General features: G+C 55.3%; 1 protein-coding gene across 1 annotated transcript; it reads left to right on the top strand.

Annotated features, from left to right (window-relative positions):
• The first annotated feature begins 3,752 nt into the window (after positions 1–3,752).
• Rrp7a (ribosomal RNA processing 7 homolog A) lies at positions 3,753–11,175 on the top strand. The gene is made up of 7 exons (XM_069999700.1): positions 3,753–3,839; positions 6,395–6,537; positions 7,611–7,736; positions 8,282–8,399; positions 8,925–9,022; positions 9,294–9,492; positions 10,037–11,175. Exons 1-7 carry the CDS (start codon positions 3,770–3,772, stop codon positions 10,120–10,122), a joined length of 840 nt encoding a protein of 279 aa, XP_069855801.1. The 5' UTR covers positions 3,753–3,769; the 3' UTR covers positions 10,123–11,175.
• The last annotated feature ends 2,106 nt before the right edge of the window (positions 11,176–13,281 follow it).

Here is a 13,281-nt window from a genome sequence, read left to right as displayed (position 1 = left end):
CAGACTCAGCCAGGGACTTAATTACTTTAAATTCTAGAGGCTCATGGAATCTCTGTTGATTATTGTCTTGAAAAACTGGGAAGGCGAGTTCTGCTCGAGCAGTTCGCCAAGTGTCCGGGCAAAACGTATGCCCATTGGCTCCATGTTGATACGGAGGAGGATCTAAAGGGGGCTGACCGGAAGTTCTTTCTATGTCCTCATTAAGCACAGGTTGGCTTAGCTTACGTTCCCCTTGTTTTATACGGCTCCTTTTTATCTGTTGAATAAGTGCTCTCACTTCTTCCTCCTCTAACTCGCTGGAACTCCCTCTTTCCGATTTTAGCTCAGACAGATCTGGGTATAGTCGCCCCCTTTTGCCCTGTTCACTGTCTCCCTTTTCACTGATCGCCTTCTCTGACCTCTCCTCCTGTAACTGTTCCAGTGCTGACTGTCCATTTTCTATAACCTCACAGCAGCATTGGTCCTCCAGGCAGCCCCTAATCAATTTCCAAATGGGGCGGACTCCTGCCTTTAATGTGCCCTGTTCATAGGCAAAGTCCAAATCCTTCCCTAATTTGTCCCATGAGGCTACTGTAAGGCTCCCGGACACTATGAACCAAGGAGCTACAATGTTGCATTCATCAAGGAACCTCTGTAAGGTACCCTTCTTTAACTTTAGTCCTTTCAAGCGTAGTAGCTCTTCCATGGCCAGAAAAATTGGATGTGACGTCGCGGCGCCCATCTCAGTTATTAAAAATTTTATTTTCTTTTACTTTCACTTTAGGCCTGTATTTTATTTCTTCCCGGGTTCCCGCTCTCTCTTTATCTACAGAGAAGAGCCCTGTATTATGCCTGCTTTAATCGTGGATTCCCACTTACCTGGGAACTTACCGGTGCACCACCCTGACAGCCAGGAGTTCTGAATCCCTTGTGGAGTTAGTTCCCCGTACGGGCCACCATTTGTCGCGACCACCTCGACCAGCAAGGAAGACACGACCTGGGATTCTTCTCAAAGCAGTTTATTCAGGAACCTCATCTGCAAGCTTCTCCTTCCCCCGCGCCCGCGCTCCGGTTATAAGCCTCCTGGATGGCCAATCCCGAGGTGCCACGCGGCATATACTAATAGGGTCGCAAACACGGAAGCAAGCCAGTAGCCAAGCCATAGCCATATAAGGAGTTGTTTTTCACAGAGAGCACTCGCCATCGGGAAGGCGGAAGGCAGAAGCCAGCGCCATCTTTGGTCGTGGCCCCTGCAGCTCTCCACAGGGTACAGTGGCTGAGCAGGTCTCTGGTTTCCCTGCACCTCATTTTCATAGGAGTGGCCAGAGTACAGCCCAGGGTTAAAAAACCTGTAGGCAGACACGGGGGCTCTGGCAGCGGAGCTACACCACCGAATGGATATTTCCTGCTAGAAGGCTGCAAGCCTAGCCGTCTCTGCTGGCTGTAGAGCCAAAAGGGCTGAATGAACAGCCTCTGCCCGCTGGGAGGAACATCAGAGGACAATTCTGTATCAATGTGACATTTTTGGCAAGGACACTGGGAGCCAGCCTTGATATCCCACGGGATAGCTCCTTTGAAGCATGGGAGACAATGGTCCTACTTACTGCATGAGAAGCTGTAATAAAGTGATCTTGGTCAGATACTGAGAAGGTGCCAGAACTCAGGCAGGTGGATGTGCTGCACAGTGGGATTATGGAAGGCAGAGAAGCCAGTGAGTATGTTCCCACTGGAGGCCGCCTTTACTCTAGCATGATGAATGTATCATCCAGTGCCTGGTGAGGGAGCTCAGCCAGGCTGTGCTCAGACCCCAGGATTGAAATGATCAGGAGCGGCGGACATGGTGGGATGCTGAGCCACAGAGGTTTGGTGGCGGTGACTGCCAAAGAAGCAGCCAGGCTCCAATGGTCGGCAGAGCTGTGCGGCGATGGCTAGGACCATGGTTTTCTTAGAGCATGTTGGGGGTGGGGTTGGGACTGAATAGCAACAGACCAGACAGTCTACAGACAACAGGGATTTCAGTCCTAAAAGCTGGGAAGGCAAATGTCCAGGTACCAGTGTGTGGCCTGTGAGAACCTGCCTTCCTGTTGTTGCCATGCGATGGCACTTACCCAGTGTTCACAGAGAGCAACATGCAGATTGGGAGGATAAGGAAGGTCTCTTTTTATCATCTTTTTTTTGGTTGGTGTGGGGCTTCAACTCAGGGCCTGGGCGCTGTCCCTGAACCTCTTTCTGCTCAAGGCTTCTACCACTTGAGCCACAGCATTACTTGTGGTTTTTGAGTGGTTAATTGGAGATAAGACTCAGGGACTTTTCTGCCCAGGCTGGCTGATCTGTGATCCTCAGATCTCAGCCTCCTGAGTAGCTAGGAATCCAGGTGTGAGCCACCAGCACCCACAGGAAGGTCTCTTCTTATAAAACCACGTGGTATCTCCACCCTACTAATCCCATTTAATCCTAAAAAATGTCCCAAAGGCCTACTTCCAAATACCCTTAACATACAAATTTGGAGGTTAAAACTTGCCATTGCTCTAACAAAACCATGAGATAATCCATTTAAGAAGCAAAAAGGGGGGGCTGGGAAGGCGGCTCAGTGGTAGAGCGCTTGCCTTGCATGCCTGAGGCCCTGGGTTCGATTCCTCAGCACCACATAAGTAGAAAAAGCTAGAAGTGGTGCTGTGGCTCAAGTGGTAGAGCACTGGCTTTGAGCTGAAGAGCTGAGGGACAGCGCCCAGGCCCAGAGTTCAGGCCCCATGACCGGACCCAAAAAAAAGAAGCAAAAAGGGGTCGGGTGCCGGTGGCTCACGCTTGGAATCGTAGCTACTCAGGAGGCTCAGATCTGAGGATCACAGTTCAGAGCTAGCCCAAAGGTGGCTCAGTGGTAGAGTGCTTGCCTACATTGCATGAGACTCTGGGTTCAATTCCTCAGCACCACATAAGTAGAAAAAGCTAGAAGTGGTGCTGTGGCTCAAGAGGTAGAGTACTCGCCTTAAACTGGTGAGCTGAGGGACAGCACCCAGACCTAGAGTTCAAGCCCCATGACCAAGAAAAAAAACAAAAGCAAAAAGGTTTATTACAGCTCACAGTTTAGTTTTGGGGGTGAGTCTAGTTTGGTTTCCCTTGCCTTCTCAAAGTGTAGTTGCCAAAATGATACTATTTATACTTCCCTCTTCCCTCTACTCGGAATCTCATAGCGGCCCCATCCCAGAGTAAGTTTAGGAGCTTCCCATAGCTCTGACCCCCATTTCCTCTCATCCTTTCTTCAGCTACAGTTACCATAGTTACTGTTTCTCTGCACTTGGCTAGCTTCTACCTCAGGGCCTTGGAACTTGCTATTCCCTCAGCCTACAAGACTCTTCTTCCCAAACACCACAATACTGCCCTTCCTCATTTCCTTTATGTGGGGAAAAAATGGTGGCCCCACTAAAGGGGGGGGGCATTGGTCTTGGCAGGATAGTTCCATTTATTGACAATATTTAAAGGTGCTACACTCCTTTCCCTCTTCCTTTTCTCCTTCTATTTCGCTTCTTTGTGTGTTTCTGGTCTTGTTAAACTCCAGGTAGGCTGGAGATGGACCTTGTGGCACAATCCATGCTTGTGGGAGGGAGAGGAGGGCACCGGAAGGGGAGGAAGGCAGGCCCAGCTCTTTCCCTCCTTGGGACGCCTTCGGCGAGGGGCGGGGCCTGTGCCCAGAGGGCGGGGTCACACGCGATGCTGTGGGGATGGAAACGCGGACGCTCCCAACGCGGAACTACAACTCCCAGCGGCCCCCGCGCTTCCGGTCGGCGGCAAGATGGTGGCGCGCAGCAAGAAAGGCGCGGCGCGGGACTCGGTGGCTATCCCCAGTCCACCAGGGTACACAGGTGAGCGGCTCCGGGACGTGAGGCCAGGGGACAGACAGACTCCGTGGGGAGCGGGGTTGGGAGTCGAGGTGGCCAGGCCGTGTGGTCGGCGCCAGCCGCGGGCCTGGCCGGTCGCGAGGCCCACGCGGCGCCCCGGACCCCGCTGTCCACGCGAGTCCCGGGCGAGCCCATCTCGGCGACGGCGTTCTCCCCGCCGGCCTCTGGAACCAGGCCGCGCCAGCCCGTTGCCGTGCGTGTGCTTCTGGGGTTTGGACTCGGAGCCTCTGCCGGCCGGGCAGCCGCTCCCCCACTCGGTGCACTCCCCCAGCCTCTGATTTTCGAGGCCGGGTCTGGATGGACGCCCTGGTGGCCTGGGCTGCCATCGTCTTATTTGTGCAAGGGATGACAGGCCCAGGCCACTTGTGCAGCGTGTTGCTCCCTCAGAAGCTGGCACAGCAGGCATGCACCACACACCTAGCGCCTGCTTGAGATGGAGTCTCACAAGCTCCTTTTTTTCCCCTTATATTTTTAAAAATTATTTTATTTTTATTGTGAAAATACTGTACAGAGGGGTTACAATTACACGGGCAAGGTAATGAGTACATTTCTTATCAAGCGTTGTAGCCTCCTTCTTTGTTTCCCCTTCCCATCCCTTCCCATTCCCCCCCTCACCCCTAAAGTTGTAAAGTTCGTTTTTTTCGACATAACGACTTGTACATCTCATTGTTGCAATGGGTCCACCTGTATCCCTGTTTAAGCGATTTGTATTTTTCCCTTCCCCTCCACAAATTATACCAACATCAAATGCAGGGGTTATATGGTGGGGGAGGGACATACAAAGCAACAAAAAAAAATCATCTTATAAATATATTAGAAACAATCGCAAGAAAGAAACCATTTGAATCTTTATCTTGGGGTTCATTTCACCTAACATCAACTTATCTGACCTTTTCTGCTTGTCTCAGACATATACTACTTATTGCAAATAAGGGAAACCTTGGGACCCATGTTTCTTTGGGCCTGGCTTACTTCACTTAATATTTTTTCCAAGTCTTTCCATTTCCTAACAAATGGGACAATGTCATTCTTTCTGGTGGAGGCATAGAATTCCATTGTATATATATACCACATTGTCTTGATCCATTCATCTACTGAGGGGCATCTGAGTTGGTTCCATATCTTAGCTATGGTAAATAATGCTGCAGTAACCATAGTTGTGCTGGTAGCTTTAGTATGGTCTTGTTTGTGATCATTTGGGTAAATGCCCAAAAGTGGGATTGCTGGGTCATAGGGGAGCTCTATGTGGAGTCTTTTGAGGAACTTCCATACCACTTTCCAAAGTGGTTAAACAAGTTTACACTCCCACCAACAGTGCAGTAAGGTTCCCTTCTGTCCACATCCCCTCCTGCATTAGAGTTCTTGATTACAGCCATTCTAACTGGGGTGAGGTGGTATCTCAATGTTGTTTTGGTTTGCATTTCTTTTGTTTTGTTTTTGTCAGTCGTGGGGTTTGAGCTCTGGGCTTGGGTGCCTGTCCCTGTGCTCTTCAGCTCAAGGCGAGTGCTCTACCGCTTGAGCCACAGTGTCACTTCCGGTTTTCTAGTGGTTTATTGTTTTCTGTTGTTAATTGGAGATAAGAGTCTCACGGACTTTTCTGCCCGGGCTGGCTTTGAAATGTGATCCTCAGATCTCAGCCTCCTCAGTAGCTAGGATTACAGGCGTGAGCCACTGGTGCCTGGCTTTGATTTGCATTTCTTTTATGGCTAGGGTCACAAACTCCTTTTTGCCTGGGCTGACCTCTAACCGAAATTCCTAGGACTCTTGTTTCTACCTCCCAAGCAGCTAGTATTACAGGCAGGAGCCACTGCCCCCAGCTTCTCTTGGTTATGCAGGCTTTTTACCCGTTTACTTGCTGTTTGTTAGGAACATGGAGGAAACCAGAAAGGGAATAGACGGGACTGGATTGTCAACAGGCTAAGGACTGTATTGCTGGCGAGGCATCAGACCTTCACGCTGGTGTGGAGGTTGTTCGAAGGACTGGATTTTGGGGCCGGGTTTATATAGGTCTTAACAAGGCAGCAGAAAATTAAAAAATGGGGCTGTGATCTCCTGGGGCCAAGGGCAGTCTTTGACCAGATCCAGAGAATGCTCTGCCTGGGTGGGTGGGGGGGGTTTCAGCTAAGCCAAGGTCACAAGCTGGTACTTTGCTTGATGTACCTGGGGAAATAAGGCGGGAGTCTGTCCCTCACCCTTCATTGAGACCTGAGCTTCCCACATAAGGAGCGGCCTTGGCATCCCCACTGTGAGATGATCCCAGTCTCTGGATTTATGGAGGCTGGCCTTTGTGGGATGCCAGTGATTAAAGAATTCCACTTGGTACAGACCTAATGTGAAGGTTCAAGCAAGTTCACTCTCAGAGTCTGCACAGGACATGGCCTAGCAGAGGTCTTGGTGAAGGATGATGGATGATGGATGGGCAGAAAGGGACATACTGCAAGGAAGTGGCGTGAGTGCTCTGCTGGCCTCAGCCTGGGTAGCCCGAACTTGATTCTCCCCTGTCATCATTTCTCTTCTAGCCATTCCCATCAAATTCTCAGAAAAGCAGCAGGCGTCTCATTACCTCTATGTGAAAGAACACAGAGTTCGAGAAGGCACCCAGTCAGCCTGGCCTGAGAAGTGTACCCTTTTTGTCCTCAATGTGCCTCCATACTGCACAGAGGTAAGCTGCTAGCATCTGGTGTGAGACCTACACTTTCTGGACGGGGAGCTCTTATGGCCCTGTCACACCTTGGGTGGTGAGATGGAAATGCCCCACTGGATGGTATCTCAGGTCGCCTCGATTGTCAGAAAATTGATATTTACGAGTTTTTAAAGGGCTGGGCTGGGAAGTTGGCTCAGTGGTAGAGCGCTTGCCTTGCATGCCTGAGGCCCTGGGTTCGATTCCTCAGCACCACATAAGCAAAAAGAAAAAAGCCGGAAGTGGTGCTGTGGCTCAAGTGGTAGAGCGCTAGCCTTGAGCTGAAGAGCTGAGGGACAGCGCCCAGGCCCAGAGTTCAGGCCCCATGACCAGACCAAAAAAGAAAAAAAATTAAAAATAAATAGATAAGAAGCTCAGAGGCAGTGCCCAGGCCCTGAGTTCAAGCCCCACCCCAGGACTGGCAAAAAAAAAAAAAGAAAAGAAAAAGAAAACCAAGTTTTTAGAAATTGTCAGGAGCTGAGAGCCAGTGGCTCATGCGTGTAATCCTAGCTACTCAGGAAGCAGAAATCTGAGGATCACAGTTCAAAGCCAGCCTAGGCAGCAAAGCCCATGAAACTCTTAACCTCTAATTAATCCCCAGATAACGGGAAGTAGTGCTGTGGCTCAAGCTGAAGAGCTCAGGGACAGCACCTAGGCAAAAAAAAAAAAAAGCACAGCTTTGAATTCAAGCCCCATTACTGATACAAAAAAATACAACATAAGACAAGCTTTAGGCGTATGGATGTACAGCTCTGCATTCCACACACCAGATGAACCCTTGTTCCATCACATACCCCGGAGGTCCCCTAAATCCCATCCTACCAAGGACCACTGCCACACTGACCCAATACCGTTGACGTGGTTGTATTTGACTTAGGAAGTAAGCGCAGCTGTCTTACAGGATCTCAGTCACACCAGAAATGTCTCCTGTGTTGTGATGCCCACAAGGCAGACATAGACTCGGGGTCCTTCCCAGCCCTGGCTCCCTGGCAGTGCCACACCGGGTGGGAAGCCACTGTGGATGCTCACATGCTGCTTTCCTCTGTCCATGGCAGGAGTGCCTGTCACGTCTCCTGTCCCCCTGTGGCCCCATCAAGTCTGTGGAGTTGCAAGAGAAGCCAGACCTCACCGAGAGCCCAAAGGAGCCAGAGTCAAAGTTTTTTCAGGCCAGGCGTGTTCCGGTAGGCTCCAAGGCTCACTGACCATTGGAACGGGGTGTGGATGCAGGGGAGGGCTCAGCAGTGGAGCACATTCCCTGGAGCTCAGGATTGCTCTGTGATGTCAGTGCTACGGCGCTGATCCTGTCCCAAAAGTGCCATGTGCTTTGTCCTCCTGCCTGCCCAGCCTCCTCAGGCTCGGGCCTCCACCTCCAGCACCGTCCTTTCCACGCCCGGGTTCTTTTAGACCTTCCAGCACTGAGGAGTCTCGTGACGTGAGCAGCCTGTGGTCTGCGACAGGCCTGGCTTCCATAAGCTCACCCTGGCCAGGGCAAGCCTGCGTCTCACCAAGTTCCTCAAACCGGAAGCAACCGGAAGGAGGGCCCCTGTGCACCCTCCCTGGGGAAGTGCGTGGAGAGCCAGGAAGCATGGCTGCCCTCACCTGGCTCTATGCCATCCTGGTGGCTCAGGAGCAGCCTGGTGCCATCTCCCCAGGTCCAGCAGCAGGTCCAGTGGTTGCAGGGGAGGGGACCGGCTGCCGGCCCACACTCTGCCCGCCCTCCCCACAGGGCTTCCAGGTGGCCTACGTGGTGTTTCAGAAGCCAAGTGGCGCAGCTGCTGCCTTGAACCTGAAGGGTCCTCTGCTGGTCTCTACAGGGAGTCACCCCGTGAAGAGCGGTGTCCACAGTCAGTACCGGCCCGTGTGCCGTCCCGCGCCCTCTGTGCCGTCCCGCGCCCTCTGTGCCGTCCCGTGCCCTCTGTGCCAGCCCGTGCCCCGCCTGCTGTGTGTCCCATGCCCCCACCTGCCATGCCATCCCGTGCCTGCCGTGCTGTCCTGGGCGCTTGAGTTTCCTCTGTGCTGTCCTGTCCCCGCCATGCCATCCCATGTCCCCTGCCCACTCTGCCATCCCGTGCCCGCTGTCCTGTCCCATGCCTGGGCCCTGGGTTGGCAAGAGAACCCTTTGGGGGCGCGGGGGAGCATCTGTGGACATCACAAACCAGGCTTCTCCCCTAGAGCAGCCCCCAGGCCTGGGTCTGGGCGCTGGGCGGGCGGAGGTGAGTGAGGGCCGCCCGCTGCCGGTAGCGTTAGCGCCACCCTGGGCCGCAGTGTGCCGTCCCGGGCCAGTGTCAGAAGACGCCAGCTTGACTGGCTGATTCTGGGGGCCGGATGTGGGGCTGAGGCAGCTGTCCCTCCATGCCCTCTCCTGTCAGAGTGGATCAGTGACTATAAAGACGCGGTGCCCGACCCCGAGGCTTTGCGGGAGGAAGTGGACACGTTCATGGAGGCCTACGACCGGAAGATAGCTGAGGTAGGGGTTCGTGTGGGGACCCTGGGGGGGGGCGCGTGCCGCTGTGGGAAAGTGGCCCACAGCACTGTAGGATGGCTTGCTCGGGGCCAGTGGTTGCAGCCGGTCCCTGGTTGCTGTGTGGAGTGCGGGGCCGCCTGGCTGGGCGGCATCGAGTGTCAGTGGTCGGTGGGGGGGCGAGGGGCAGTGCCGGCACAGCTCTGTAACGCGAGGGGCGAGGGGCGAGGGGCAGCTCTCCTGCCCAGGCGCGCGCAGCCACCTGTGCCTCGTGCAGGAGGAGAGCAAGGCCAAGGAGGAGGAAGGGGTCCCTGACGAGGAGGGCTGGGTGACGGTGACGCGCAGGGGCCGGCGCCCCGTGCTGCCCCGGACGGAAGCTGCCAGCCTGCGCGTGCTGGAGAGGGAGAAGCGGAAGCGCGCCCGCAAGGAGCTGCTCAACTTCTACGCTTGGCAGCACCGCGAGACCAAGATGGAGCGTAAGGGCCACCCCGAGTGGGCGGGCGGGCGGGCGGGCGCACACAGAGTGCAAGGCTGCGGGGTCCCAGGCAGCACAAAATACCCAGCAGCTGGAGCCCCAGCTGCAGACTTGCGGGGGTTGGGGGTGTCTGTGTGCCCTCCCATGAGTAGCGCTCCCTGCCCACCACCTGGTCTCCTGCCTCTGGCCTGGGTATGGGGAGACCCTCCTCTCCTCCCCCCTGCCCCAGCTCCCATGCTGTCCCTAGATCCTGAGCTCAGGACAGCTCCAGAGCCTGTCCTCCCTTGGCTCCACACCCCACCCACCCTCTGAATTTGGTGGCATTGGGGTCCCCACATGCCTGGGCTTCTGCCTCCCGGGGAAGGGCCTCTCGGTGAGTTTTGATTAAGGCAGGCTGCCACCTCCGCCCCTAGCCCACAGCCAGGGCAGCTCCCTGTCCTTGCAGGACCCCTAGCAGGCCCCAAAGCTGAGAGAGGACCGGGAGAGTGCCCTCTAGTGGGGACAGCGGGCGGCTGTCTGACCCGCCCTGTGTCCCCTCGCCCCAGACCTAGCCCAGCTGCGGAAGAAGTTCGAGGAGGACAAGCAGAGGATTGAGCTGATGCGAGCCCAGCGCAAATTCCGACCCTACTGAGGCCAGCGGCCGTGCCCTGGACCGCAGGTGGTGACTGGGCGCAATGTAAGGACCCGAGGGCCAGTGGGGCCTGGGACTCTGCGCCACGCCCGAGGCCCATTAGTGCAACACCCCCACCTGGCATCCGCCGGGCTGGAGCATCCCCAGGACATGGCCTTCAGGAGGCAGCCCCCCGCCCGCCTGGAAACCTCCCTTCAGGAAGTCAGACTAACCATCTGCCCTTCCTCCTCCCTTGCCGTGAAGCCGCCTGGACAGCCGTGAGAGGACAAACCTTTTACGTCCACCCAGCCTGGCAGCAGCAGACTCCAGAAGCCAGCCTAGCCCCGGCTTCCTTCAGCCCCACCAGCTCACCCACGCTCACCCACGCCTCACTCCAGAGCAGCCCCCACACCTGCCCTGTCCCCTTGAGGTCTCAGGTGGGGACACTGGAATTCTGCCCCCGACCTGCTTGGGAGTTTCTGCTGCCCAACTTAGCCTTCAAGATCAGCGAGGCCCGGCCAGCCTGCGCGCTGCGTCTCCTCCGTGGGAAGGAGCTGATGATGCCCGCCGCGCAGGGAGCCGTGTTCGTGAGGATGTAGTGATGCCTTCCACCTCCACGTGCTGGAACTACTCCAGAAGGCGCGGGCTCAGGTGGCCAGCCCCCCCGGGGCTCTCCCCTGGCTGCTGTCCCCCATTGCTTCAGGAACCCCCACGGGCTTGGAGGCCACCCAGCGGCCCGGGGACACGAGCTGTGCCAGGGTAGCACAAAGCTGGGCCATGGTGAGGGTTGCTGACTACACAACCCTTTCTCCAGAGGGAGCACGGGCAGGTTTCAGACGTGCTCCCTGGGAGAGTGGGAGAGGCTGCGCTTCCGGGAGGGCATCAGGTGTGTGCTGCAGCACGGGCCCAGATTATCCACCATGGCCTCCAGGTGCCCGATGCTCCCAGCTCCCCGGCAGGGGTCACGCTGACCGCACTGGCCCCCCGCCCTGTGGCCAGTATCCCACTAGTGCTGGGAGCAAGGGGTGGGCCTGGCCTGGCAGCGCGTGGGGTCAATAAATCTGGACGATTCTGCACTGTGTGTGACCCAGGGCTAGGGCTAGCGCCATGGGGCGGGTCTGCTGACTCCTTGGGGGCAGCAGTGAGGGGGGTCCCCGAGCCCCACCTCCACTGTGAAGAACCGCACCTCCTCCTCTGTGCCTCCCCCCTCCTCCCCCCTGTGGTGGGACTTCCCCGGGCTGCCGCTCCATTTTCCCACCGCCAGCTCCTTTGAGCCAGACAACCTGCGGTTCAGCTGTCAGTAGCAGCCCACACCCAGCCGGCCCTGGGCCGGGCACAAGCAGAGTACTTTCCCCGTGGCCAGCCAGGGGGCGGCGGTCCCAGGCCCTGTGCTCACCGCTGGCAGTGGAGCCGAGCCGCGGGAGCACGGCTGCCTTGCTGTCTTATTACACAAGTCACGTGCTGCTGACAGTATGCCATCTTGTGGCATTGGGTGTGCCGGTTCTGGGGCTTGAACTCAACGACCGGGTACTGTCCCCAAATCATTTTTGTTCAGGGCTAGTGCTCTAGCACTTGAGGCACAGTTCCACTTTTAGCTTTTTGGTGGTGAATTGAAGTTAAGAGACCACAATCCTCAGATCTCAGCCTCTTGAATAGGATTGCAGGCGTGAGCCATCAGTGCCCAGCTGGTGTGTGTGCCTGATGGATCCTGAAGCTTGAACTTGGCCTTGGCATTCTCCCTTTTTATTTTTTTGCTCAAGGCTGTTGCTCTACCACTTGACCCCAGATCCACGTGGTTTTTTTGGTGGTTAATTGGAGATGAGAGTCGCAGACTTCCCTGCTTGGTCTGGTTTCTTGTGTAGCTAGGATTCCTGGTGTGAGCCACCAGCACTGGCTTGTCTAGTGGTTTTTATTTATTTATTTTTGATCGGTCCTGGGGCCTGAACTCTGGGCCTGGGCGCTGTCCCTCAGCTCTTCAGCTCAAGGCGAGCGCTCTACCACTTGAGCCGGCAGTGAGCACAGGTCCTGGGTCTGCCACTTCCAGCTTTTTCTGCTTACATGGTTCTGCAGTGCAGTCTCAACAGACCAGCAGGGCTTTTGAACCGTGATCCTTGGTCTGCCTCCCAGGGACCAAGGATGACAGACCTGAGCCACCACACCTACCTTCAAGACCCTTGTATTTTTAGCCAGTGAACCTTCATGAAAACTGAAAATCCTGGTCATGTTACTCAGCCAGCTGCCATTTCTAGCTGTTTGCCCAAAGGCAGAGGTGACAGATTACTTGCAAACCTGGATTTCAGGGCTCAGGATCGCCCCTCCATGCTTCCCAGCTGGGGCACAGGCTCCTCCACAGATTGCAAGCAGGGCCTGCCTGCCTTCATGGCAGTTTCCTTGAGAAAGAATACCCAGCCAGAGCGTTGCCCAGTGTTTCTGGTCACAGCACACAATGGGTCCACACTGATTGTCCAGCCTCTGCAGCTGGACCAACCTGTCACCACTGTTCAGTATGGACTGGTCTCAGCTGTCAACATCTCAGCACACAGCGGCCATATGCCAAGGTACAAGGAAGCAGGTGGGAAGTGCATGCTAGTTCTGGAAGGCTGAGTAGGAAAGCCATCTTGAGCATGACATTTATCCTGGATCCAACCAGTTAAATAAAAAATGTGATTGGTCTGGGGGAGGGTGGCTCATGCGTGTAATCCTAGCTACTCAGGAGGCTGAGATCTGAGGGTTGAGGTTCAAAGCCAGCTCAGGTGGAAAGTCCATGAGACTTTTTTTTTTTTTTTTGTCGGTCGTGGGGCTTGAACTCTGGGCCTGGGCGCTGTCCCTCAGCTCTTCAGCACAAGGCGAGCGCTCTACCACTTGAGCCACAGCACCACTTCCGGTTTTCTGGTGGTTTATTGGAGATAGGAGTCTCACGGTCTCTCCTGCCCGGGCTGGCTTTGAACCGCGATCCTCAGATCTCAGCCTCCTGAGTAGCTAGGATTACAGGCGTGAGCCACCAGCACCCGGCTCACGAGACTCTTATCTCTAATGAACCACCAGAAAACTGGAAGTGGTGCTGTGGCTCAAGTGGTAGAGCACTCGCCTTGAGCTGAAGAGCTCAAGATACAGTGGCCAGGCCTGGAGTTCCAAGCCCCACAACCAAAAAAAAAAAAAAAAAGTCACTTTTCTTCCTGG

The sequence above is a fragment of the Dipodomys merriami genome, unplaced genomic scaffold (genome assembly GCF_024711535.1).
Source record: "Dipodomys merriami isolate MVZ:Mamm:240054 unplaced genomic scaffold, mDipMer1.0.p SCAF_55, whole genome shotgun sequence".
Lineage (NCBI taxonomy): Eukaryota > Metazoa > Chordata > Mammalia > Rodentia > Heteromyidae > Dipodomys > Dipodomys merriami.
Note: the sequence above shows the minus strand (reverse complement) of the source record. Positions and strands in the feature narration are given on the sequence as shown.

Bases quoted from the DNA above. Each gene is read 5' to 3' on its own strand.
- Rrp7a (XM_069999700.1), top strand. From the start codon at position 3,770: ATGGTGGCGCGCAGCAAGAAAGGCGCGGCGCGGGACTCGGTGGCTATC. The intron at 8,400-8,924 runs GTCAGTACCGGC...CTCTCCTGTCAG, and splicing joins CGTGAAGAGCGGTGTCCACA to AGTGGATCAGTGACTATAAA. The intron at 9,493-10,036 runs GTAAGGGCCACC...CCCTCGCCCCAG, and splicing joins CCGCGAGACCAAGATGGAGC to ACCTAGCCCAGCTGCGGAAG.